The sequence below is a fragment of the Aquila chrysaetos genome, chromosome 17 (assembly GCF_900496995.4).
Source record: "Aquila chrysaetos chrysaetos chromosome 17, bAquChr1.4, whole genome shotgun sequence".
Taxonomy (NCBI): Eukaryota; Metazoa; Chordata; class Aves; order Accipitriformes; family Accipitridae; genus Aquila; species Aquila chrysaetos.
This window is the reverse complement of record NC_044020.1, coordinates 2,958,482-2,983,459: the sequence shown is the minus strand read 5'-3', so window position 1 is coordinate 2,983,459 and position 24,978 is coordinate 2,958,482. Positions and strand designations below refer to the sequence as shown.

Genomic DNA, 24,978 nt, shown 5'->3' with positions numbered 1-24,978 from the left:
CTATCGGACTCTGTAAGGCTGCTGAGGTATTGCTAACTCATGGTGTTAGAATCTGCTCATTAACTCCCCATGGATATAAGAGAGGAGTGAGGGCTCGTTTGGGAAAAGGCAGGAAGAGAGGGAGTATGGAAAAGATTTTGGAAGGAAAGCCAAGGACAATCAGATATAGTCATGATGCTTTGGCTGGGATGTATATTGAATAATACTTCCGAGTTGCCCATAAAGTCAAGATCCTGGCAGAGGATGGATCTGGATGCTAACTCAGCATTTGTGTGCTATGGTGAGAATACCACGGGGACTCAGTCCATTTTCCTCATTGAAATGATCAACTCAAATGAATTAACTTGGTTTCCACCTCACCCAACCTAAATCATCCTCCTTTGAAGTTCTCCTTCCTCATTCACGCTTTGTTTGTGCCCTATATATATAAAATCCAATGTGTCTCAAAGGCAGCTGGAGTAGAAACCACAGAAGGGACACAGAGGCCTTTTATCCAAAACAGACCTGCACAGTAAATTAATCCCATTTTTGGACACTGTAACAGCTCTCAGATTAGAGAGACAGAGAAGGTAGCACGGCTGGACTGCTGACTATACCTCTGCTTGCTGCCCTTGAAAAGGACTGATTCAGGGGACTTTGCTCACCCACACTAAAATACCTGGTGAGTTAGAGGAAGGTGGAAAACCTGGTCCTGATGTTGCATAAGCACATCATGTAACTTAAACTGAGGGATCAGTTCAACTCTGTAACTGTGAGCAGGCATAACTGTAGTGAATTAAAATTGTTACAGGAAGGAATGAGAAGGGGTTTAGGGACTGACTTTTCTGTCATATCTCTCAGGGAGAAAATCTCAATGAAAGCCACCAGTATTAATGAAAGCCAACTGGAACTTGATAGGAGTTATTTTGCCATTTTGTCAGCGTTGGTTGGAACACAGGGATTTAGGAAGATTTCCTTTGTAGAAGCACATCTAGGAATGCCGTGCTGTCTCCTCTGAGCTGTGAGATGCACAAGCCTTTGGGAATTTGTATTTCTCTCAGGATCTGGTTTGTATTCAGCTTTTCAGATTTATATGGGAGACCAACAAACCCACTTTACTGGCACCTGTTAACTGGATGAGAATACATGAGCACAGACACAAATCCTACCTACGTGCTGTGAGGGAACCAGAAGGATGGAAGGGAAATTCAGGTTTTCAGCTCTAATCACTGCACCTCTTCTAAAAATCACCCCCACGAGCTAAGGAGAGGAGAGCCTGGATGGATAAACAAACACCTTTTCACAGTGGGTAAACTGCCAAGTCCCAAAGAATGGGCTTCAAGAAAGTCCTTGTCAAATCATTGAACAGGTCATATCAAAGAAATGGCACATGAGAAAGTGGCCTCTGTTGCCCACTGTCATGATGGCTCCGGGAACTGGAGTGGGAAGGGGACGCGGTAAGTGGGGACCAGCACGGCACGTAGGGATCGCAGAGAAAGGGACACGCTACAGCTGAGACATTTCCTAACTGCATCTGCTGGTATTGCACTTGGCTCTGAGCAGAACCATTCGTTGTGCTTTCTCAGGAGCACACAAACATTCCCTCCCATTTAAAAGGAAGGAGAAGGAAGCGCTCAGCTGCAGGGGAAAATAGAGAAATCAGAGAGCGAGGGAGGGAGCAGCAAAGGAAAGAGCAGGTATAGCGCACGTCCGATGATGTCCATCTGTTCCTCATTAACCAGATGTCCCCCACCCACCTCCTGAAGTGCCATTGACTGTATATTGTCAGGACAAGAAGGGGATAACAATGCCACCATGGCGCAGACATTCATACACCAACAGGAGTCCTGCCATGCAGCCATCCCTCCCTCTACTACCCTTCCAGATTGGATGCCAAGTCCCTCTTTTTCCTAATCAGCTTTTAAACAGTTACATCCTCATAAAGCTTCTTGCATTATAATTGCCATGTGTTTCATCCCGCTCTGAAAATGGCAAGTTATTTCAGCCCAGTTTACCAGAATCAGACCTTACTTCCTGTAAGTGTGTCACCACTTCCTGCAGTATTTAAATGAGAGAAGAGTGAATCCTTGATTTAAAAAGTGATTTCTGCTTGCCAAACTTCATCATTTTAAGAGTCAGAGAGTCCTTGGATTCACACCTGTACCCAAAGAACAGCAATAGATTTATGGACAATTCAACCTACTAAAGATTATTCAGAAATGCAGGAAGAGCCATAAATTACTTTGTCTATGTTGTTAGCCAAGGATCATTTATAATAATAGCCCATCGAGTCATCCTTACTCCAAGGGTGATCTGTGCATTGGTCTGTGTGTGGGCATGTCAGCGTAGGAAGACTGTCTCATACCCTAAGCTGTACTCACAGCCCGTTCATGGGAAGCCTTCCCTTACCTCCGTGTCCCTGATGAAACCAAAGCACTCTGTCCTCTACCCTGTAAATCATACCGCAGCATGGCTCATAAATTGTAGTGTGCAAATGGAGCATCTGCTGAGCTGCAGCCACAGATAACGTGATGCTTCCACCTATTTCCTTTTAGAAAAACATGCAGGTCACGCTGCGTGCTGGGTCCCTGACTCGTGTAACAGCTAGAAGATAACCCGTGTCCTGATCTTGTCTTTTTGCTCTGAGCTCCTGCGCAGGGAACTTGAATGGGTGGAGGAGATCCAGGTGGGCAGGTGTCCTCCAGAACCAGCAGCTCTGAACACTTGCCAGATGAGCAGCTGAAGGCCCCACTCGCTTGTTGGGATAAATATCTCTACCTCTTTCAAAGTCATTGTACGTAGTGAGCCTGCAATGCTCCTAGAATAGCGCTAGGTTTAAATGCGTCTTCCCTGGGTGCCAGCTGTTGAACAGCTGGTCCTGAGCCTCGTGTTGATGTGGGACCTCTGCACGAGTTGCACGCTCTTCTCGATGTCACGGTGTTATTACATGGCTGTAACTATGAAAGTAGCCTCAGTGCGGGTGCCTGCTGGCTGTTAGGCAGAAGAGTCCTTCACACATCATTGACAGTAGTTGGTCCTTGAGCCGTGGTGGGTGATGAGTGAGATTGAACGGGGTGGGGTGGGACCGCTGAGCCCTATGCACATTACGAAAAGCCGAACAAAGCCAGGTGAGGATGGAAAGGATTAAAGAAAGACTTGGGCAAGGAACAAAACAGGGAACTTCATCAAGAGACAGGAGAGAATGGACGGCAGAGAGGGGAGTGAATGGTTTCTGAAAGAAAAAAGCCTAATTTAGTGAAGGGAACAACCACGTTCAGAAAAGACAAATTATGAGCTGGCAATCTGAAGGCAGGAGATCCCCCACTGAGTCAAAGGGAGAGGGAGCAGCGGGTGGGCACATTGTGTTTGTTGTTTTCTCATGATCTCTATTTTCTGAGAGATGCTGGGTTCAGACATTATGTGCGAAGTTCATCTTTATCACACACGTGTTGCATCTAGCAGTGCCTGATGAATTAAAGTGTAAGCCACGAGGCCCGTGCCTCATGATAGGATTCTGTGAAAGGCTGCACTTAAGCTACCTGGGGAAGTTGTGCAAGCCTGCAGGGAGAGGCAACTGCAGCAGGAGGTCAGGCTCTCAGGAAGGGATGGTCGATAGAGGCTCTGTACCCCCCAAATATCCCTGGAGATGCCCAGTCAGGTGCAGTGCTTTTGTCTCTCTTTACGCTCCAGAGGCTAAAACCACATTGGAAACTCAGCAGCTGGATTCTGCGGCAGCAATCTGATTAGTGTCCAACAAATGGCTCCCAGCCAGGTTTGTGACAACCTGATCAATCAAATTCAGAAAATCCCTTTTTAGCTCCACAGCTGACATTGGAAAAGATCTGGGAACATGTTTGGGAATTGAAGGCACCTGCTGAACATGAATGAGAAAGCAAAAAAAAACCACAGGCAAGCAGGTGGAGAAAGAAATGAATGGATGATGGTGAGATGATTTCTTGTGCTGGTGTGTGGAAGCAAGCAAGCAATGTGAGGTGCCAAACTGTGTCTTTGCCTGCATCACGTAGCACACATGAGGCTGCGCTGCGGGGGGCGAGTTAATGTGGACGGATGCATTTCCATGTCTTGCTTTCACAGTAGAAAAACACACCTGAAGATTTGTCCAGGTGAGTTACAACTGACATGGAAAGCCTGAGGAGAAAGCTGGAATCCAGCAAGACGTGGAAAGGCATACCCACAGTGACTGTTGGTGCTGTTAAACACCATCTGTCACAGACGTACACAGGAACTCACTATTGGATCCTTCTTACACCACAAAGGTTAAATGAGATAATCTGCATCTTAGCCTCACACGCATCATCGGTGACCATCAGAATCAGTGGTTTATGCTCACTTGTAGTAGCTATGGATTTGATCCAATATATCAACTTCGGGCTGTACTTCCCTGACACTGCCCAAGACTTCAACAGCATGGAGTTTCTTTTTCTTTTTTTCCTTTGCTGTTTTCTTCTTCTCACTCAAAGCATTGTAGAGTTGGTTTGTTTTTTAATAAAATCTTTTTTAGGTACCAAGTAAGTCTGCAGTTGCAGCAAGAACAATACCCCAGTGTTCTCTCTTTCCCCTTTGGTTCTAACAACATCTGAGTATCAAACGGGCTTTGCTTTGGAGAGAAAAAAGATAATAATGAATGACTTAAAATAACTCTGCTGAGGAAAATATAAGTTTGATTTCAATTGCAGAGGGAATAACTTTTTTCCTGGCTCACTCACTGACTCCAATAGAAGACCAGCAAGATCTGATACGACTCCTGCAGAGACCTCCCATGTTCAAAGCATCTGGGAGCTTGCAAGAAGTACTGTAGAGCTTGAATCGGCTCTAATATGTTACTGATTGCAATCCATGACATCTCCGCAGTGCTTTAGAGATCATCTATGTACTTCACACCTGGAAAACAAGCAATACCCTTCTATGGTGTGATAGGCAATGGGGCCAGGTAATAGCACACTGGAAGGATGGTGGAGTGATCTGGATACGGACTTAAGACTTGGCGAAAAGTGACTTCAGCTCTGCCGCAGTCTTTGTGTATACTTGGCTAACCACTTAACCTTCCTGTGTCTGAAATTTTCCACATATAGAATGGGTATGGGAGCATTTTCTTGTGCTCCAGGGACACTGGGTGATGAAATGCATCAAGGAGTGAAAAACCATGCACCGGCAGAATGACTTCTGTTGCTGTGAGCAGAGGACAGCAATGGCATGCATAGAAAGCACAAGTTGAAACCTCACCAGCAGCATTGTTTTTGCTGATGAAAAATGGGACATTTCCTTCAGTAAATCATCTGTTAGTCTTTGTTTACCTGACCAGCGATGGCACTAGTGGGTTGGGAATGTCATCCTGATTGGTACCAGTAAAACTTTCATACCACGATCTGCCACTCCTTATTCTGGAGGTGCCATGTGTGTAATGGAAAATAAATTTATTTTGAGAGGTTTAAAAATGTTATTGAGACCATTCTTATGTTCCTCCTCTGTGAAAAGAAGCATCAGTTACTACTCAACTAACCACACAGACCTCACAGGAGGCCATAATGATCTTTAAAAAAAATACTAGAATAGTCTTTCTATGCATAAAAATGTCAACATTTTAAACTCTTGCCATTCAAAGAAACTTCTATAGGGAAGCTGTGGATTTCCAGCTTTCTCAGTGGTGTCTGAAACAGGATGGATGGTGTGAGGGTTAAAGGTGGCTTTGTGCTGCATTTGTATTTTTCTGACCATCAGACCAGAAGAGATTAGCTTAGTCTCTGATGCAAGTTATAGTCACCTCAGGGCTCTTCTAACATATATACCTGACCAAATCATAATTCAAAACCAGGTCTCACTGAAGCAGGAGACTCTTGGAACATGATGTCTTGTTACTTGTACTATTCGTCCTTTGGCCACATCTGCTAATTGAGGGGAGGTTTATGCATTTCTTGGCTATGTGGGGGTTTCCATATAGCAGGGAACTTAAACCAGCAATGCCCAGCAATGTTAGCAGAGGGCAGGATCTCTTTCTGACTCTATGGAGTCAGGCAGCAATACAATTAACTGAAACAGCATGATGTTTTCTGTTCTGAAGAAAAGAAGTCACTGGCTTCAAGACTAGATCTTGCCTGTTTTGGGCCTTGGGCAGGTATTGTTTTGGAGGGGACAAATCACAAAAGTCACCGTGTCCGTTTAAACTAATAAACGAGACAAATGCATGTTTTCCAGGGAAGAGATACTTCAGCCCTGAGAAGAGGCCGTAACCGAGTGCACTAGAAGGCTATGCAGGCTCCTGGTGAGTTCAAGAGAGGGTGTCTGAGGAACCCAGCACGACCCCATGACCCAGCAAAAACCCGTATGACACAGCAGTACCTGATATAACCAGTGCAAAATCACCACGATAACCTGGCGTGACCCACAAGATTGACCCTGTGACAACGTTTGATTTATTACAAATGACATGGATTTAATTGCTCACCGGAGAATGCCGAATGACGCAGCACAGCGTTGCTCACTGTGGCTCTACTGAACTGGCATGTTCTGATTGGCTTCGGCAACACACCCATTGGGTGATTCATCCAATTAAAGAGCGGCCAATCCTCCCAACGCTAATGAAATACATCTCTATTTTACTTGTAGCACTTTCTAGCAACCCATTTAGGCTTTTCTGCTGCTCTCATCACCCTAAGGTATGAGCACATTGTAATTGATGGACAGCTGGTTTGCAGTTGAGGTTAAAAGGAAAACCTGGTTCCTAATAGGACAGAGTTGAATAATTTGTGAGTTTATAATCAGAATACAAATGTTCAGTCAGCTAATTAATTACCATACTGGCTTAGCACAGGTTGGATGATGTCCCCCACCCCAATAACATTAACATAGAATTGTTAAGGACTGTTTGTACTAAGCAAACTAGTGTTAAAACATTGTTCTAAAGTGTGTCAACTATGTCTCAAATATGGTCTGAGCTTTCCTGCAGACCATGAGAGAGACACTGTGGTTCTTCTCCACTGGAAGGAAAAGATAACTTCAAGGTGCATAGCAAGCTGCCCACTAACATCACTAATGTATTAGCATACGTCAGCCAGAGCGTAGATATAGTTTGGTCCTCAAATTCATTCCAGTTGTTTCACCCCATTTAATAGCACAAAACAGCAAAGAATTTTGCTTAAATTCCATCTGAAGACATTCTGTACGTAGGGGAAATCCTGAATGACATAAGTTCAGGGATATATGAATGTGATGGTAGTTTAAGACTCTTTTCTCCTCTGTCATTCTGGACCAATTATAATCCAGACATGCTGGAAGATCTAGTCCACACGTGAAGAACAGCCAGTAGTGTCTGTCATGAACTAAACTGGTTCAATAGTTTTGTCTCAACCCTCATGATAGACCTAATTTTTCCTATTAGAACCTCAGTTTCCCTTACTTCTTTTGCATGTCCCTTGGTCTAACATCCATGAGGTCCCAGCTCACTTCCTTCCCTGCATGAGAATTAAATCACCCCTCAGCTGTAGGCTCTACCCCAATTCCTCACTCATTTTGCTGCTGTACAATTAAAAAACAGATTCTCCCTCATTTGCTCTCACCACCCTCCTCATCTAATGCCCTGGTTTTATAACAGCATGTAGAGATGTGAACTGATCTGCCTCCCATCTTGTCATCTCCTCTCACATATCCAACCCAGTTCCCAGGGTCTGATTTTGTACAACTATGAACATTTATTCTTGAAAATTGATCACTGGCCCAGAGGCTAAATGTTTGTTATGCGGAAAAAAAAAAAAAAAGAAAAAAAAGAAGACATTACAATTATTCTTATTTTAGGTCCTGAAAAGGGCAGGAAGTCCTGCTACATTAGCAGTGGAAGGAGCAAGGGTGGCTTAAGAGGGTCTTGACAGGTTCATAAAGTCACAATATTTGAAAGCAAAGTCCACATTTGATCACCTATCAACAATTTATCAATAGCTCAGTGATCAAAAACAAAGCTCTTTCACTTCATTAAACACATTCAGTGCCGTTTGCTCTACATTCCAAATGGCTGAACTGATGTTCCAATGCAGCCTATTTTTAGTATTTCTGATTGGTTCATTATTTGGGAAAAGCTACTGACTCTGTATCTGCTGCAGACATCTAATTCTTCACGTGGATTCTAAAGAAGAGCAGGGCTTCATATAGGTCTCAAGAATTTGTTTGGATGTGGGTTCAACCTCTGTCCCTGCTGTGGTGCAGCTCAGTGAAGTGATGGCCATGGAGCTTTCCTCTCCCTGAGTCCTTTCCTTTGTTTGTATTACGGGGAAGAAGCCATGTACCATATTACACCTTTTTCCAAGAAAACTAAGATCAAGAATGACAGAAAACTAGCAGTCTCAGTGAGAATTAAACAAGCTACTCAAAATAAGTGATCTCTTGGGTGTCTGAGTAAATTACCACCTCCAGATCAGATTTTATTTATTTTCAGAACAAACTATTTCTTTGCTGGTAAATCCTGCAGTTTTGTTATGAATCCAATGAATTTTCCCTGGTAAGTGACAACCCTAGAGACAGAAGTGGCTGTGTATCCCCAGGGCAGATACCACACGGGCAAAAGCATTCCAGCATTGCCTCTTCAGCAAGCTTCAGCCCTCATGTGAAAGGACAGGATCTGCAGGTCACATGGAGATTAGTCTCTGTGTCCTCCAGCCCTGCCTGCTAAAACTGCAAAGGAGAAATCCAGCTGTGATGGCATCTTCTGGCTCCAGATTTCTCAAGCACTCGGAGACATGTCTGGGACCAAGCTCCCTTTCAGAACCCCAAATAATACAGTACCCCTCCCATAGGAACAGAATGAGATGCGATCATTCATTCTTTTCAGACCACCTGTGGTTACCAAGTATGGGGAAAAAAACCCTCCAACCACACAGGCATGCCCGTATAGGGATACGGGAATTAGATTTGGATTGAGAGCTGAGAGAGGCTGTTACTATAAATCTCCATGGCACAATGTAATGTGACCTTGCACGGGTCTTGGAAGCAGCACACCTGAGTAAGCGCTGCGTCCTGACAGCTCCCAGACACACTGCTAATTTGCCCGTGCAGAGCACCATGCTTGAGTAGCCATTAGGGCTTGAAATACCTAAGCTAGCTTGCTTGGAGTTATTTGGGTATCATCTCCTTCTGGTGCTGGGCAGACGTGCCCTGTTCTGCATTCTGCTCTGCCTGGAGAAGGAGGTGAAGTCAATTCTAGGTGTAATACCCTCTTACTGATGTCAAAAGCAACAATGCAGAAACAAGTTCTACACGCTTGCTGTCTTCTGCTTTGCTGCCTTTCATATGTCATTTGTCATCTTAGATTGTCACTTCTTTGATGTAGGGACGACAGCTTTTCTGTATGCACGGTGTCTAGCATAAAGGTGTTCCCACCCTACGTGAAGCATTTTGATGCAGACGCAATGGCGTAATGGCAATAAGAGGTGAAATACTCAGAAACCCTCTGCCGAAGAGCAGCAGCCAGAGAGGAACGTTAAGTTTTGGTTCCCCTGCTTTACCAAAGATAATCTGGCCAAACCACGGGTTCTCTGCCATGAAAACTGTGCCTCTGGCCTCCAGAAGGACAAATTCATGTGCTTACAGCTGTGAGACCAGCAGAGATGCCTCAGGGAAGGAGGTGGCCGTATCTGTCTTGAGTTGCTGGTATAGATAAATTTCTTGGTACCATCGAGTCCTGACAAAAATCTTATGCCCCAGCTCCTTTGGTTCTTCCTCTCCCCAGCTTTCCTTTGTCAGACTTTACAGCACGGAGCCACGACCACTGGTCACACTTTCCAAATTGCTGCAGGTCCATGGTTGGCTGGTCTGTGTGATCGATCCTGCCCTGTCTATGCGTGTCTAAACCCTTCTTTCTCCCACGGGCTGGAGCAGGGGTGAGAGGGAGAAAAGGCCTTTAGGGGTGGCAGATGCTGGCATCAGACAAGAGCAAATCCATCCCATTTCACAAGGCAGAGAAGATGGATGAGGAGGTCTGTCTCTCCATCCATCAGCTCCAGCTGATATTCCTGCTTCTCTCAGCAATTCAAGTCTCTCCTACCTCTGAGTCCCGGGGTTTCTCCTGACTCACCCTCCTCTTTCAGACCATATTTCTCAATTACCTCCTTCCAGCACTCACGCCGCATTCCTATTACCACCTCCCCATGGCGTGCCGTGGCCAGGTCCTGGGTCCTCTCTTGCCTAGTGTTTCCTTCTGGCCAGCTGTGCTTTCCAGCTGCCACAGACCCTTCCAGCCCCAGCCGTCCCTGTTTCCAGCATGCAGAGGTGCTTCCCTCCACAGCTGAGTCAGTCTACTCCCAGAAACAACCCATCCCTTCAGTTTCTGCATAAGAGTATAAATCCTCCCTGGCCTTGGTGCCTTTACATCCTCACAGTGCTCTTTCTCACAGTCTTGCTTTGCTCTGAATGCTTTCCCCCTCGCTGTTCTTGTAAATGTGGGCCAAGCTGTAATGATGCAGCACACAGAAAAACACCTTTCTCCTGTGATCTTAGACAGCCCCTGGAATTAATTCCTGGAAAGCCATTCTTGGCCTTTCTGAGTTACGCTTTCCTGCGAACACACGGACAAAGCGATGACTGAAGCGGGGAAGAGTGGAGCGATGACTGGGGAAGAGTAGTGCAATGATTAGGTGGTCACCTGAAATTTAGGAAAATTGTCGATCCCGTGCTTTTCCTGTGTGCTGTGCTGCTGTTTGCGTTGCAGTTCGCTCGGCAGGGTAGACATGTTCGTTCCTCTGTTGCTCCCCTTCCCAACAGCAAAACAGCTGCACTGCTCTGCTCTGCTCTTGGCAGTTGTTTCCTTCCAGACTATTGAGTACGGCTGCAATGGAGGGGTCTCAGCTAGAGGACACTGTGCAATGTTCAGCTCCAATTAATCTCCAGCATCAAGCCTGTTCACAGCTGCTCTGTTACCCCAAACCATTGCACTTCATGATAGACTCTCTCATCATCCCTGTTTTCCTCCCAAACCTCCTATTGAACTTTTCTATGAATTTTCTCTTCCTTGAAAGGAATACATGGCTCCTACTTTTGGAGACACAAAGGGAGCAGAAGAGATTTAAAAAATTCCACGATTTAAAGACTTAGGGGTCTAGCCCACTGTGCAATCCCTCCCAGCCTGGAAGAAGATAGGAAGGAACCTAGCCCTGGTTATTTCTTGAGGGAGCAGCTACACGTCTCCACTTCTGTTGTTTTACAGGTCAACTTACAATTTCTCTTTGTGCTGCACACACTGAGATGATAGGGCTCCAGGCAGGCAAATTATTTGAGGAATATCTGGGACAGAGGCTTCTACACCAAACTAGCACCTCCTCATCCCAAAAGCATACACTGCAGGGATGCTCTGAGGCAAGTTGGAGGAGGTGGGAGCCTGGAGACAGCTATTGCTGGACCTTTCCTCTCCCCCAGCTGCCTTTCCACAGTGTGTTGGGGATCTCTATCTCTCAGTCAGTTGTTTTTTCTGGACACCAGCCCCTCTTGCTGTCCCCAAAATACTCTAAACCAGCTCTTCACCCCGCCTACAATGTTCCCACTGTCTGTGGCCAAGCATGAACGCCCAAACGCAGGGAAACCATCCATCCTGCAGTCATGTCGTTCGGTAAAACTTCATAGTTGCTTCAACCTGTACTTTGTTTCACCTCTCAAGCACCATTCCTTAGTCTCTGAGTATTTGATTTCTGTCTCCAGCCCCCGCCTTCACGGGAGATGACATTCTTTTCTGCTCGAGTCCTTTCAGGCGCTACTGATCTTGAAGCTCCCCAATTACAACCACTTTTCTTGTGATGGTGACACCTTAAGAGACAACAGCAGCTGCCTATAAAGGGCCTCTGCCATCTGTTTCCTCTGCCACTTCTTTGAGACAGCTCTAGCTATATACAGAAAAATATTTATCACAGTACATTCACTCCCTCACTCAAAAAATGAGCAAGAGAAAAATGTCTACTTTCATGATTCTGCCACTGCCCTTCAAAAACCCGTGACCCTCAGCCTAAGGAAAAGGGCAATGCTTGAATCTAAAAGGAAGCAGCAGAAATTCTTGATGATTGATCCCTTGAGACCCTGTACTCTGAAGGCAATTCTGGGAGGCATCTGCATTTGGAAATGACTCCTCATGGCTGGCTGAAAGGCAAAAGTCAGAGCCAGGCCACTTCAACTCAACCACCAAGCTTTCATACCCACCATGTCTGAAAGGAGATGCACGTGTGCGCGCGTGCACACACCCACACCCCAACACACTTAGTTGTCAATCCTTTCCCACCACCTCCCCACAGAGGTTGAACGGGATGGGATCAAGGGGTTCCTACCCAGGAGGACTATGGGCTAGAAATGTAAAGGAAAGAGAAGAAATGTCATCGGGGTGAGGGCTGGGGGAGAAAATGGCAGACATGAGAGATGATGTGGAGAAAAAGGGAAGAAAAGAAGAAACAGTGAATTCTGAAGGTGACTGATGGAGAGAATGAAGAAAAATTGAAACCAAGAATGAAAAAAAAAAAAAATTGACACTAAGAAAGAAAATTATTAGGCAACATCTTCAGGAGGAAATAAAGCTCCAGGAACAGGTTCTCAGAAATTTACTGGTTACAATGGACAGGTCACAGTAAGGTTGCAGGAGTCAGCAAATAGGGTTGGATCAAAAGTGGTTTGATTGACAGTGCTTGGTCTATGATACTGAATGAACATGACCATAAACCTGGGAAATATTCAGTGTTCAAGCGTGATCCATTGCATTGCAGCTACACTGGTGTATAAACAAGACCTGAAGAAAGAGAAGCTCTCTGAGCGATAGCAAATTTAAGAATGAAATGTAGTTATGAAGCAGTGGGAGGAGGAAAATAAAACAGATACTAAAAAAAAAATCATGTTCAGCAGGAGAATGAAAACTGAGAAATAGGAAGAGAAAAATCAGAAAGGGATAGAAAATCCAGGGAACGGAGGTGGATAGTGTTATTCTTTATTTGACAGAATGTATACTTTCTACAACAAGCTAAATCGGAAATTTATAGTTGTTTGCTTCTAGCAAAAAACACACATCAGAAAAATTCCTACCCATGGATAGGATGGCATTGCATTCGCAAGTTTTTGTATACCTTCCTCATTTTCTGTTTTTCACAGCTAGCCTGTAGGGGTATACGCTCTGGGGGAATAGGAGCTGCAGGATAAAGGCCATGCGCTTCTCTGGGGAGTTATAGATTTGATAGGAAGCTAGTATAAAAACTTCAGCGGCCTCTGCCACAGAAACAGAAGTGGATTTCACCTATCCTGCAGGGCTTGTTATGAAAACTCTGATTGTGTCGTTTGGAATTTTATGGGAGAGCTTTTCTGTAACACAAAGAGGATAAATGGGGCTGGGAGACAGAAAGCTGTCAGTAAATAAAAGAGATTCAATGAAAGATAGAAATGCAGAAAGAAGAAAAAGAGAAGGGTGAATGCCAGGGGGTTCATGGTCACCTCTGCCATTTTACACGCTCACCGATCCAAGGTGAGGAGTCCGTAAGAGGATTTTTGCCCCTCAGGGAGGGCAGCCAGGTCGAATTTTTCTAATGAGGGTGAAAGACGATGAAAATGGAAATAGTTAAAAAAGGACCTGCTGGACTGGATGAACCGCTGCCATAAATAAGAGCAGAATCTCATTAACTTTGGGGCTCACTCACACTGGAAGTGAATTTAGCCCTTGGTTTGTCAGGTACGGCGCTGGCAAAGCGGGGACATGCAGTGACCTTGGGGGCACGGCTGTTTAAAGCACGCACAGCCCTTTCTCAGCCTCATTCTCCCCTTGCCTACACGGACAGCGTGAGCAGCGTGGCTCCATCCCAGCCAGTGAGGCTGCATCAGTGCAAACGAGGGGAGAATCAGGCCTTCATCTCTTGTGCATAGAAACACTACAGTATTGTACGTCATCAGATGCCAGTTCAGTAATCATTTCCACAGATACAAGAGAAACGAGACAACCTTGTTTCTAATTTAGTCATGATAGCATCAAAGAGACCCAAAGCCTATTGCTTTCTGGGAAGCAGGGACTTCAACAATAATAATTCTTCGCACATATATAGCACCTTCATTCCTAACTACTTACTTTATACCCTGGGGTGTGAAGAAAAAGGACTCCACTTAATTCCATATGCTCTTAATTGCTCTCTATCCCAGATCCTTCCCAGAAAAATATGATAGAAATACCGAAACTCGCTGTTAATTTGTCAAATTAGGGCAGTCATTGACACCAGCAGAAACGCAGGCCTAGTTTGCATCTTATATTGCAACTGCATAGCATAACATCTAGAAACAAAAGAAATGCCAGACTAAGTAAATCTGAGTTCCGTTTAATCCCTGACAAATGTTTCAGGGAAGAGGCAAGAACCACATGGCAGTCAGATAGGGGATAGACTGCCCTTGTGAAATGTTATCCTAGTTTTTATGGCGACTGGCTTAATTGCTGAATTATGAAACACCCAAAATGCTGTTCACATCCATTAGGAGGACGCTTAATTTTCGTGAACTCTGTCGTAAATGCCCACTTGCTTGCTAAATGTTGTTAAAATCTTGGCCACGGGAGCTCCGGTGGCAATGAGCTCCACAGCCCTGATACGCATCAAATGAGAAAGCTTTAACTGGGTCTCCGGTGACTCACGTCAGGTCCTCTTGTCTGTGTGCTACAAAATGGGGAAATCAAGAGCTACTGATCCATCTTCTCTAGCCCATTCATTATTCAATACAATCCAATCGCTTTCCCTCTCATTCACCTCCTTTTCCAGGCGAACATGTCTAGTCTTGCAGGCTGCCTTCATACGCACGGTCTTTCCTCCTCCTCCTCCTCCCTGTCCCCCTTTTACGAACCCTCTTCTGACTTTGCAAAACCTCCCCTTGGATGGCCCTTGCTCCTGCACTCTCTGCTGTCCCCCCTGCTCTATCCTTTACGCCTGGGGACTTGCTGGCGGTGGATTTTCTGCCTACAGCCATGTGCTGCCCTGGGCCGCTAACAGCAATAGCCTTGTTTCTGGCATCCAGCGAGCCGCCGTGGTTCACGTAGAGCCCTGCACGGTACGCAATCCCCCTTTTCACAGCGGGTACCCTCTGACCTGACTCACTGAGGTTCGTTCAGCTGATCTTTGAGATCCACGGGGCCTGGAGACCCCAGCCCCGTCCGTTTCACCCCCTTAGGCGTTCCTGAGCATCTCAGAGAAAAACCATCCCCCTGTAAATAGCTTGAAAAGGATGACTGCTTGCTGAGCCACTTCTTCCTGACAACCGGAGATCCTTCACTGTAGTGCACAACAACTGCCCCAGGGTTATGGCTACAGAGACCCTTATTTTCCATTTGGATCCCGGCCTGATCCACGTCCGAGAGTTGCCAGGGAGGGTATTTAGGGCTGCTGTGAGCTCCTTCCAGCCCAGTTAGCTGGCTGCATGCAGATGAGCCAGCTCATCAGCTGAGCTGCCAGTGAGCCCTCCGGCCACGGGAGGTTGGAGGCAGCAAAGTGGAGGGATGTCGGCTTGACCACGGGCAACGAGCAATGAGGGGAGCAGAAGGAGGGGCTTGGGTCTCCCCCCCCCCCAGAGGCAGCCGGGCTGTCCTGGGGGGCAAGAGAAGACAGCGACAGCAACTGGTGTCATACGCTGCTTCGAGGAGGGGGAATACTGGCCAGAGAAAGGAGGAGGGGGAGAGCCGGAGAGGGCATGGAAAAGAGTTGCTTTAGAGCGTGGAAGCGGCACGGCTCCAGAAGGACGGGGTCCTTCAGCTGGGGGGGGAATGACTGTACGGGAGATGGGGGAGAGCCAGGGGGAAGTGGTGGCAGGAAAGAGGACAGAGAGATGAGACGGCAGGAGCAAAGGGGACAGAGGAGAGCAAGGGCAAGATAATATAACAGAGGAAAGAGCAAGGGGGATGGGCCTCAGAGAACTTGGAGAGAAACAGGCAGAAATAATGAAGGAGAAGCTGCTTTTGAGAGAAAGCACAGAAGAGACATGAAGATGAAAGAGAAAAATAAAGAGGAAAAACAGAGGAGGGAGACGAGAACAAATTAAAATGGAGATGGATAGAATGAGTCAAAGATGGAGGGTGAGGAAAAAGCTGGGGTCATACAGGCAAGGGAAAAATAACTTTTAGGTGTACTGTATTTACAATACGTTCTGCATATGCCTGACCTGTTCTGGGCTCTGCGTTTCCCCTGCCGGGTAGCTGTCGCCTTGGGATGGAGCCTGCGGGGGAAGGAGACGGAGCGAGAACCCCACTGCTAACCCATTCCCCCGGCAGCAGCCCCCTTCCCTCCCCGAAAGCCCCCTGCAAGGGGGAAGGTTTCTTGCCCGTGAAAGGCAGCGGCACATCCCCTGACAGCGAGCGCAATATGGAAGGGAGAAGCAGAATGGAGCAGCGAGGGCTCCCCCCTGGGATAAACCGGGTATGCTTGATTGGGAATCTGCTCTTAAAACAGGGGCAGGGGGCAGAGCCATCTGAGAGCCTGAAATGTTCCCTGCTCCCCCCGGCAACCTCCTCGCTACTGCTTTTAAATTAAATAAATATGGAGATTCTGCTGTCAAACCTCAGCGGTCCTCCTCCCCCCAAACTCTCGCTTAGATCGTACCAAAGCGCAGAGAAGTGAGACCGGGGCTCAGAGGGCTACATGGGGAAAGGGATGGGTTAAAAAGGAACCATTGGATAGGAATAGCTCCTGGTCTTCCTGGCAAAGAGACATTTGTTCTATCTCTGTGTAATTTCTTTATACATTACTGCTGCCACACTGCATCTCCATGTCCCTCCCACTGCATTTCGCTCTCACTCTCTTCAGCAAGGCAATTTCTGGTGCATTTCAGGACAATATTAACCCATTCCTCTTTCTCTGTCAGTAGGAAGATTCATAATCTAAAAGCAATTTAAAAGTCTGTTCTAGCAACTCTCTGGTGAGGAACAGCATTTCCTTGTCAAATCTTACAAAGGAACTGAACCTGCAGGTCTCAGCCCCTCAAATCCCTGCCTTCTCGGTGACTTACAGTCAGGTGTGAATTCAAGCTGCAAACCAAACCCACCCAAGTCCGGGATCCCGAGTCATTCTCCCTCACCGTCTGCCACCCCACTTTTTAAAATCCGTTGTCTTCCTCTTCATCCAAGGCCTGTCCGGCTCTGCATCCTCCTTCTCCCCGGCAGATGCAATGCCGGCAGCAATCGGCTATGTGCCGGGCCATTGCCTCCTGCTGCATCTCAGGGCTGTGCTAGGCTGCTCCCGGTCCTCAACCGTGAAGACACGGAGACCCCGACTTAATCTACTGCTATTTTCACTACGTGTTCAGAAAAGACCCTGGATTAGGACAGCAAGAGTCGGGGGAAAGGACCCCGGTAGATTTGGGGATCCTTGGAAGTAGGACGGCAGGCAATTCCGCAGTGCAAAACGAGGGACGCTGAGAGAAACGAAGGGTAAAAGAAGGGAAGTCGGGAAAGGTAAGAGCGAAGATAAGGAAAAAAAAACACTCATAAGATGGGTGTGAAAGGAAAGAGGTGCCCCGGGAGCAAAGAGCAGTGGGAGAAGGCAGTGCGAGGAAGCGACGCAGCGCCAGAATTGTCTGGCAGAAGCTTGTCCACTGCCTGTGCCCTGCCTCACTTTGCTGTCAGCTCTTCATTTCTGCAAACACTGAAACTGCACTTAACTCTCATGCGCTGTTCAGATATAACAAGCTGGAAAGGGAACAGATCAGCTCATTAATTTTCCTTGGGAAGGGTCTCTAGGCAGGAATTATTTTCTGCACCAACATCCATTCAATTACTTGCCTTCACACCAGTCAGATCTACAGGGATGTCTAACCCCATGCGCATCACTCATGCCTGCCTGCCCTGGACTCTTCTCTTCCTCCTTCTCGGTATAAAAGCCTCCCAGACCTATCCCTTTCCTAATAATAATGACAACATGACAAAACTAATAACCTACAGATATAAAATACATTTCATTTGCTTGCTTCGTAAGACCCTGATAAGGCATCATTGCTCACTTTTTGAGATCCTGCAGGAGATCTACAGGAGCTAATGAAAGAATTAGACAAGGCATCACTCATAATAAAAAGTGGTTTTAAAACATTGGGTGCCAAGAAGGAATTAGGCTGGAAGATCCGCAGCCATTTCGAAGTTGTAAGAGGCGCAGTATCCATGTGTGGCATGAGCTTGCAGATCTCAATTGCTTGGTGTACGTGTGTGTTTTGTGCCTACGCAGTTAAAGGGCTGAGAAAGGCCATTTTTCTTGAAGGGCAAAGATTTCTGAATGGCCCGGGGACACATCTGGGCAACCCCAAAGTCTGAGAAAGAATTATCTCAAGGAACATGAGGAAAAAAAATCAGAAGTGTGATCTGCAGTAATGGGAACCGACACCACCTTTCTGCTTTGGCCCCGCCATGGAGCAGGGGCTCACTGTAGGACACAAGAAAGGGGGGAAAGAAATCCTGACAGAGGATGAACATCCCAAATGACACTCCTTTGTGGAGCAATACAAAGATCTGAAAATGCTGACGGACATCCACTGTGGGGAACAGAATGACTGAAGAGAAGGGAACCCCAAAATTGAAAGCCCGGGGACCAAATTCTCTAAGAGGAACTTGCAATTCTGACCTCAGCGTATCTGTGTGTACGGCCTGAGACTGAGTCCCCATGTCCATTTTTGCTACTGGAGATCTCAGCCAAGAAGAGAAAAGACAATTTAGCACCGTATTTTGAACACGAGGAGCCCACCATCTCTGACAGCCTACAGTGTTGACTAATGCCAGCGTTCCCCCGCATCCCCAGAAATGAAGGCAACCTCATCAGAGGCTTCCTACCAGTAGCAGGAGGCAGTTTGGGCTCTTTCGTTGGTTATTTTCTTGTTACAAAGCCTCCTGCCTTCACTACCTCCCCTCACCCTATAGACCTGCCCCGACGCCCACCCCAGGCAGCAGAAGCCCGTCTGTCCCACCCGCTTTCTCAGGTGTCTTTGCCACCCCGTGGGCCGGCTGTGAGCAGAGTCCAAGGGTTTTGCCGTTTTTACAGCCTCCTGGGACCGAGCCCTTCCCTCCACAAATCTGCCCCCGCTCTGTATCGCGGGGGAAACGAGCCTTTGCTGCACCCTTCTCCCTCCAGCTCACCAGCAGGCAGCTTTCACCAGGGAAAGCGAGTCAACCAGGGACACCTTTCCGATTCCTTCTGCTGAGAAAGAAAATAACCCCCCCTCTAAGGGGATCAGACGTGACAGTAAGAGACCCGCTGCCCAAGGGCCGGTGGAGATATTTGGCTGTGCTGTTCTGGGAGCAAGAGCGTGCCAGCCACCAGCCCATGCAGGCTGTGGGGCTGCGGGAAGCCAAACGGAGGCATCCCGGTGCCAGACCTGTGCCGTACCCCCCCCCCAGCGAAGCAAAACCCGTGCTCAGGCCCTGCTCGGCATGTGGCCGTAGGGCCGGTTTTGCTTTCTGCTGAGATGCTCTTGCTCCCCAGCCTTTATCCAAGTTTTGGTGCAACCTGTGCCCTCGGGCTAGGAACTCAGAGCTGGGCTCAGCTCTGGTGTGGTGCATTGCACCCTCCTACCCCCCCAGTCTCGCCGCTTCTGCCCAGCACCCAGGGGCTGGAGAAAGGGGCCAGCCCAAGATTTACACAGCTAGAACACCCTGCCAGGGCCATGCAGCTTGTGCTCAGGCTGCATTTCACACCCCTCGCGCAAGGCTGCAGTCGGAGCCCGCTGGAGAGCATCAACGGGGAGGGCAGGGGGATTGGGCTGGCGGCACAGCGTCGGGGGGGGCCGGGGGCACTTTGGAGCTTTTAATTGGAAGCATCCTGGCGGTTTCCTTTGCAGTGCAAGCCACTTCTCCAGAGTGCCTGTGGGGTCCTGTCAGATGTAAAGGAGAAGGAGCCCCGAGCTCCTCCGATCTGACAAACCTCACCCGCCCCTTCCTCCTCCCCCTCAGACCGCGTCCCTCTGGGTACGGCTCCTTGGGCAGATAGACATGATCTGAATTCACTGCCTCTCCCGGCCGGGGTCCTCATATCTCCTGTCTCCACCCCAGCATCCTTCCACCCTCCAGCCTGGGGACACGGCTCAGGAAGGGAGTTCTTCCCCGCAGCCTCCCTTCCCCGCATGGCTTTGCGTTTGGGCTTCCTTCCCCCCCCCCCCCCCCTTCCCTCTCTCATTAATTTTTAATTAAGGAGACGTCTCCTTCCCCGGTTGTAATGAATAGCTCTGTGAAATGCTTTTCATTTTTTGTTAATATATACCTCTATATATTTACCTATTTGGAGGAAATGTGTGCGTGCGTGTGAGCGAGTGTGTTTAAAATATCCCCCATTAATTTACTGCTATTGATTTTCTGGCGTGGAGACAGCATATAGTATTCAGCATAGAGCTCCTCTGCAGGATATGTTAAAAGGCAGCAGTTTGGGTTGACAAAGGGCACTAAATGCAGTATGCGTCAAATAGACCATCGCTCAATGAAGTCACTTAGCTATTCAAAACATGTCCAGCCATCACTCAACCGTTTGCACCAAGAACGGGGGGGAAATTCGCGCTTCTTCCCGGACACAACCATTTCCAAACAGCAGCTTTAGCTCGCTTTGGTGAGAGACATCAGAACATACATAGTTTATTCCCCCCTCCCCCCCCGCCTTCCATCTCCCAGTGCCGGTCTTAGAAAACCAGTTCTGCGGTACCCGCTCCCCGTTCTCTCCCATCGGGGAGCTCCAGGCACACCCAGCTCTGGTGGACACTGACAGACGCAGACATTATCCCTGGATGTCCATAAAACCCCCGGCAGCCCACCCCTCCGGCTGGGAGCTGATTCATAAACAGGGCTTTTACAATAGGCTCTAATGTGCGCTCTTCTGCTCTCGCTCGCTCCTCGCTACGTGTGTAACATAAACCACGCATTTACATCGGTTGCCCCTATCCCTCCAGCACAGGCTGAAGACCACCTCCCCAGCCCACACGTACGCCAATAGCAGTACTGAGCAACACATATTTAAAAGCGAATCACTGGCCCCTCTTTTCTTTCCCCCTCCCTTAGGAACGTCTGATTCCAGAAGTTGGCTGCGGCGGTGTCTCTTCTGCCATCAGACATGTCACTGAGTTGCTGTTCAGTTTCACCACATCAGACTTAGGCTGATTTTTCCATTCAGAGACTTGTTTATTTTTAGCCTTTACCATAAACCTTAAAAAAAAAAAAAAAGAAAAAAAAAAAGCCCCAAACAAAACCCCACCCCCCCCAGCAACAAAGAAACGGGGGAAAAATCCCAGCCCCAAACCAAACCGATCAGCCGCCAACTAGACCCCTCTGCACCCAGCCCAGTGAGATGTGGTTGCTTACAGACATTACGAAATGCTCTGAACTCTGGCTCGAGATGACTGGAATCGTTAGCTTTACTGTATGAGGCATTTTGGACATAACAGGGTTGCTTGCCTTTCTCTCTTTTTCCCTCCTAAAGTGAACTGATAATTGCATCCAAAGTGCTTTGCACTCACCCCCTCCCCACATCACCCCTCACTCCCGGTCTTGTCTTTGCAAATAAGCCATTTGCAAAGAGAGCAATTCTTTCACTCTGTGGTTACAGCCGGAGCACAGCAATAATACAGCATTTGGGCATTGCTTTCCCAGGCAATACAAACAAGCTGAAGACAGGCAGACCGCACGGTTGCTGTTTGAAAGGGTCTCCCGGTGTTTTTGTAACGCACACATTATTCCAGTTGGAGGGGGGAAGTGAATTTTGGGGGAAGGGGCGGGGGGGACTGTGGGGAAGAGGAAGGGAGAAGGGAACGGAGCAGAGAATGTTTCGCCTGTCTTCTTGCCTCTGTGCCCTAAGTAACTGAGCCCACCGCTCTCGATCCGTGGTGAAAGGAATGAAGTGAGAAAATGGTGGAATGTGGAGGGATTTATTTTGGGGGGGGAGAAACATGGGGTGGTGGGAGAGGAAAGGGGGGGGGGTGGAGATCCAGAATCAAATACCTTCCAGGCAGCAGGTTCTCCATAATCCAGAATGGGTCATGACTTCCTCGTTCTTTTTGCTGGTTTCGTTCTCACTGACAGTTTTAGTCTTGCAAACCCCTCTGGAGTAAAGCCAGTAGTCGGTCCCCACAGCTATGGTCATCAGGCTGAAGGCAGCGAAAGCACCAACGGTGGTTAAAAGCATCTGAACACCTCTGTCAAAGAGCCCCATAATTCTTCATTATACAAATACCCAACCGCCTTCTGATTCTTGGGGTGTGTGTGTTTAATAAAATAAAAGAATAATAATTCCGACTAATAATATAATGGGTATATATAGAGAGATAGATATCAAAAAAGGGAGGTAAGAAAGCCCACGGAAAAGAGTGTAAATTAGAAAGACCACACGGGAAGAGGCTTGCCTTTTAAATCGGAAACGTTCTGGTTGAAATATAAAAAAAGGAAAAAGGAAAAAGAAAAAAAAAAAGAGAGAAAAGAACCAAGAAAAACCAAACAAATAAAGAGAGAACCCCCCCCAAAACGAGACGCCTTAATCCCTTTTTCTAAAATTCTGGTCTCCAGTTTCCATATGTAATGGCTAATTTGGAGATGGCTTCCACAGTGAACAGGGGAGCAGCAGCAGCATCCTCAACACAATCTCTCATTATCTGGACCTAGACAGTTAGAGACTGTAAGAGCAGAGATGCAACCTTCAGTCTTCTTGCTTAGCTCTGCAGCCTGCGCCATGAAAATCCTTTTCCTTCCCAGTTATCTTCCTTGGGTTTTTATTTTTTTTTTTTTTTTTTTTTTTCCCGGCAGCGGCAGTCGCTCCAATCCTCTCTCACTTTCTCTCGCTTGCTTCTCCTTCCTTTCGCTCGCTCCTACCACCAAGCCAGACCGCCCAGTATACTGTAAGCCCTTGATTTCAGCTGAACAGGTGCCGAGGTCTTGCCTCCCATGGCTTTTCCGCACAGCCGCGGCGCTCGCTCCCGGCGGAGGTGGGCGAGGAGAGAGGGGGGCTCCTGGGGGCGGCGGCGGGGCGGAGGAGGAGGAGGAGGAGGAGGAGGGGGGAGGCGGCTCGGGGGGAAGAAGAAGACCGACGAGGAGGAGGAGGAGGAGGAGGAGGAGGAGGAGGAGGAGGAGGAGGGGGACAGGCGCTGTTCCCCTCCCGGGCGGGGGGCGCGGAGCGGAGCCCGGCTTCTGCACCCCCTGCCCGGCGGCGTTCCCCGGCGGCTCCCGGACGCCGCTACTGCATCGAGGCGGCGACGGCGGCGGCGGCGGCGGTGGCGGCGGCGGCGGGGACGGGGAGCCGGCCGGTTCCCCCGCGGTGTCGGTAGTAGCGGCGGCGGGCGGTGCTGAAGGACAGCTCCCCGGGCGGCGGTGCGGGAGGAGCGCGGCCGGGTCCCCGGTGCTGCAGGACAGCTCCCCTGCCCGCGCCGCCCGCCCCGTCCGCGCCGCCCGCGCCCCAGCATCCGCGGCCGGCGGCCGCCCTCCTCCGCTCTGCGCGGGCTTAGGCGGGCGGGGAGGGAGGGAGGGAGGGAGGGAGGGAGAGAGGGAGGGGCGGAGGGGGGGGGGGGGGCGGCCTCCCCCCTCCCTACCGCTGCCAGCCCCGGGAAGGGTCCCTACCCCCCCCCCCTACCCGCCCGGAGGAAGGCGTAGCTGGGGGTGTCCCCCTTTTCTCGCTTTACTGCCTTTCTCCCCCCCCCCCCCAAGCTCAGCCTCCTTCGCAGCCCCCGCCGTACGCGCCCCAGAGCCGCAAGTGCAACCCGCACGCCGCAGTTAGACCCGCACGAAAACTTGGGTCAGCCGTTTGCTCTCCCCGGGTGGACGGGTGAAACGTAACGCGGAAGGGTCGTTTCGAAATAAGGACGCGTTGCTGTTCTTATCGGCGGGGTTACGGGTTTTTAAGGGCTCGCTCTTCACTCTTCTCGGGTTCGCTGCAAGTTGCATATGTTTTGGTGTTGCTCGTTTCCCGTCCCTCTGTCTCCCCCTGACCAGTGTCGTGTGAATCCCTGCGTCCTGACTTTGTCTCTGTAGCTTTCGCTGAAACCCCAGTGCTTGCTCCAAGAAGCAGACATTTTGGGAAGATTCTTCACGAGGAAGGACGATTTATTATTACTACTATGATTTTGTTAAGGAAAGGAACCACCAAAACCGAATCCCTTCCCCCCCCAACCCCCAGAAAGCAATCCACCTCTCACATCCTCGTTTTACACAGAAAGACGCATGAGCTGAATGGATGCAGACTGAAATCTATCACTGCTTAAGTTTCCTGTGTCAGACACAACCTGATAGTACCGGGAACATATACAAAACTGTGCAATACTGGCATCTAAGTATGTCATAATCCTCTCTCTCTTCCTCAGCAATATCATTACACCAGGTTAATTACATTAGTCACCTCCCGGTTCTATACATGTAGCTGCTCATTAATGCCACAATCATAAAGAAAAGAAACAATCTAATTCTTGATGCTACCGATTTTGTTTCTCTCTGATCAGATTCATTGTTCTGTGAAAAAGAGACCAGAAGAGCTGCTTTAGGTTCACTGCTGTTCTGTGCGGGGGAGCAGGGCCGAGGGAAGGGGGTGCTGCGAAGTTGAACCAGTTGGAGGGTTTCAGCCACGTTGCAATTTCCTAACTCCATTTATCTGTCCTCCCTTACCCCTCTCTGGGCGCAGACCGGGACTGCCATTTCAGGACAATCTGACCCCGAACTGTTGGATGTGAAGGGCTCTATAGGAAGCAGCAGGGGGGGCCGCTGGCTGCCCTACAGACCACTGCTCATTCCCCCCATTTGGAGGGCACAGACCAGGCTGCCCTCACAGCTGAGACCGAGGCAGAGGTATTTACCGGCAAGCACTCACGGTGCTGGCATCGGCCGTATGCAGATCACCACCAGCAGAAGGGATGGAGGGCGGGGTGGTAGGAGAGAGCGCAGGTTGAGACCCCTGAGACTTTTTTGGGGGACAAACACAGTCCCCAGCCTCGCCTGGGGGACTCCTGGCCTCGCGCTCTGCCACAGGAGCTGGGGGTCTCTTTCTACACTCACGGAGCTGCCAAAGCTGAGGATGGGCAAGG

General features: G+C 48.6%; 1 protein-coding gene across 2 annotated transcripts in view; it reads right to left on the bottom strand.

Annotated features, from left to right (window-relative positions):
• The window catches only part of CACNG2 (calcium voltage-gated channel auxiliary subunit gamma 2), a 53,692-nt gene extending 30,718 nt beyond the window's left edge, over positions 1-22,974 (bottom strand). Inside the window, exons 1-2 of one of the 2 annotated variants that reach the window (XM_030040669.1) lie at positions 22,609-22,974; positions 21,920-22,065 (exon numbers count right to left, since the gene is read on the bottom strand). In XM_030040669.1, coding sequence (XP_029896529.1) covers positions 21,920-22,061 — 142 coding nt within the window. In that variant the 5' untranslated portion in view covers positions 22,062-22,065; positions 22,609-22,974. Of the gene's footprint in view, positions 1-21,919 lie in introns of both variants that reach the window. The other variant, XM_030040668.1, reaches the window with a different exon arrangement.
• Positions 22,975-24,978: the final 2,004 nt, after the last annotated feature.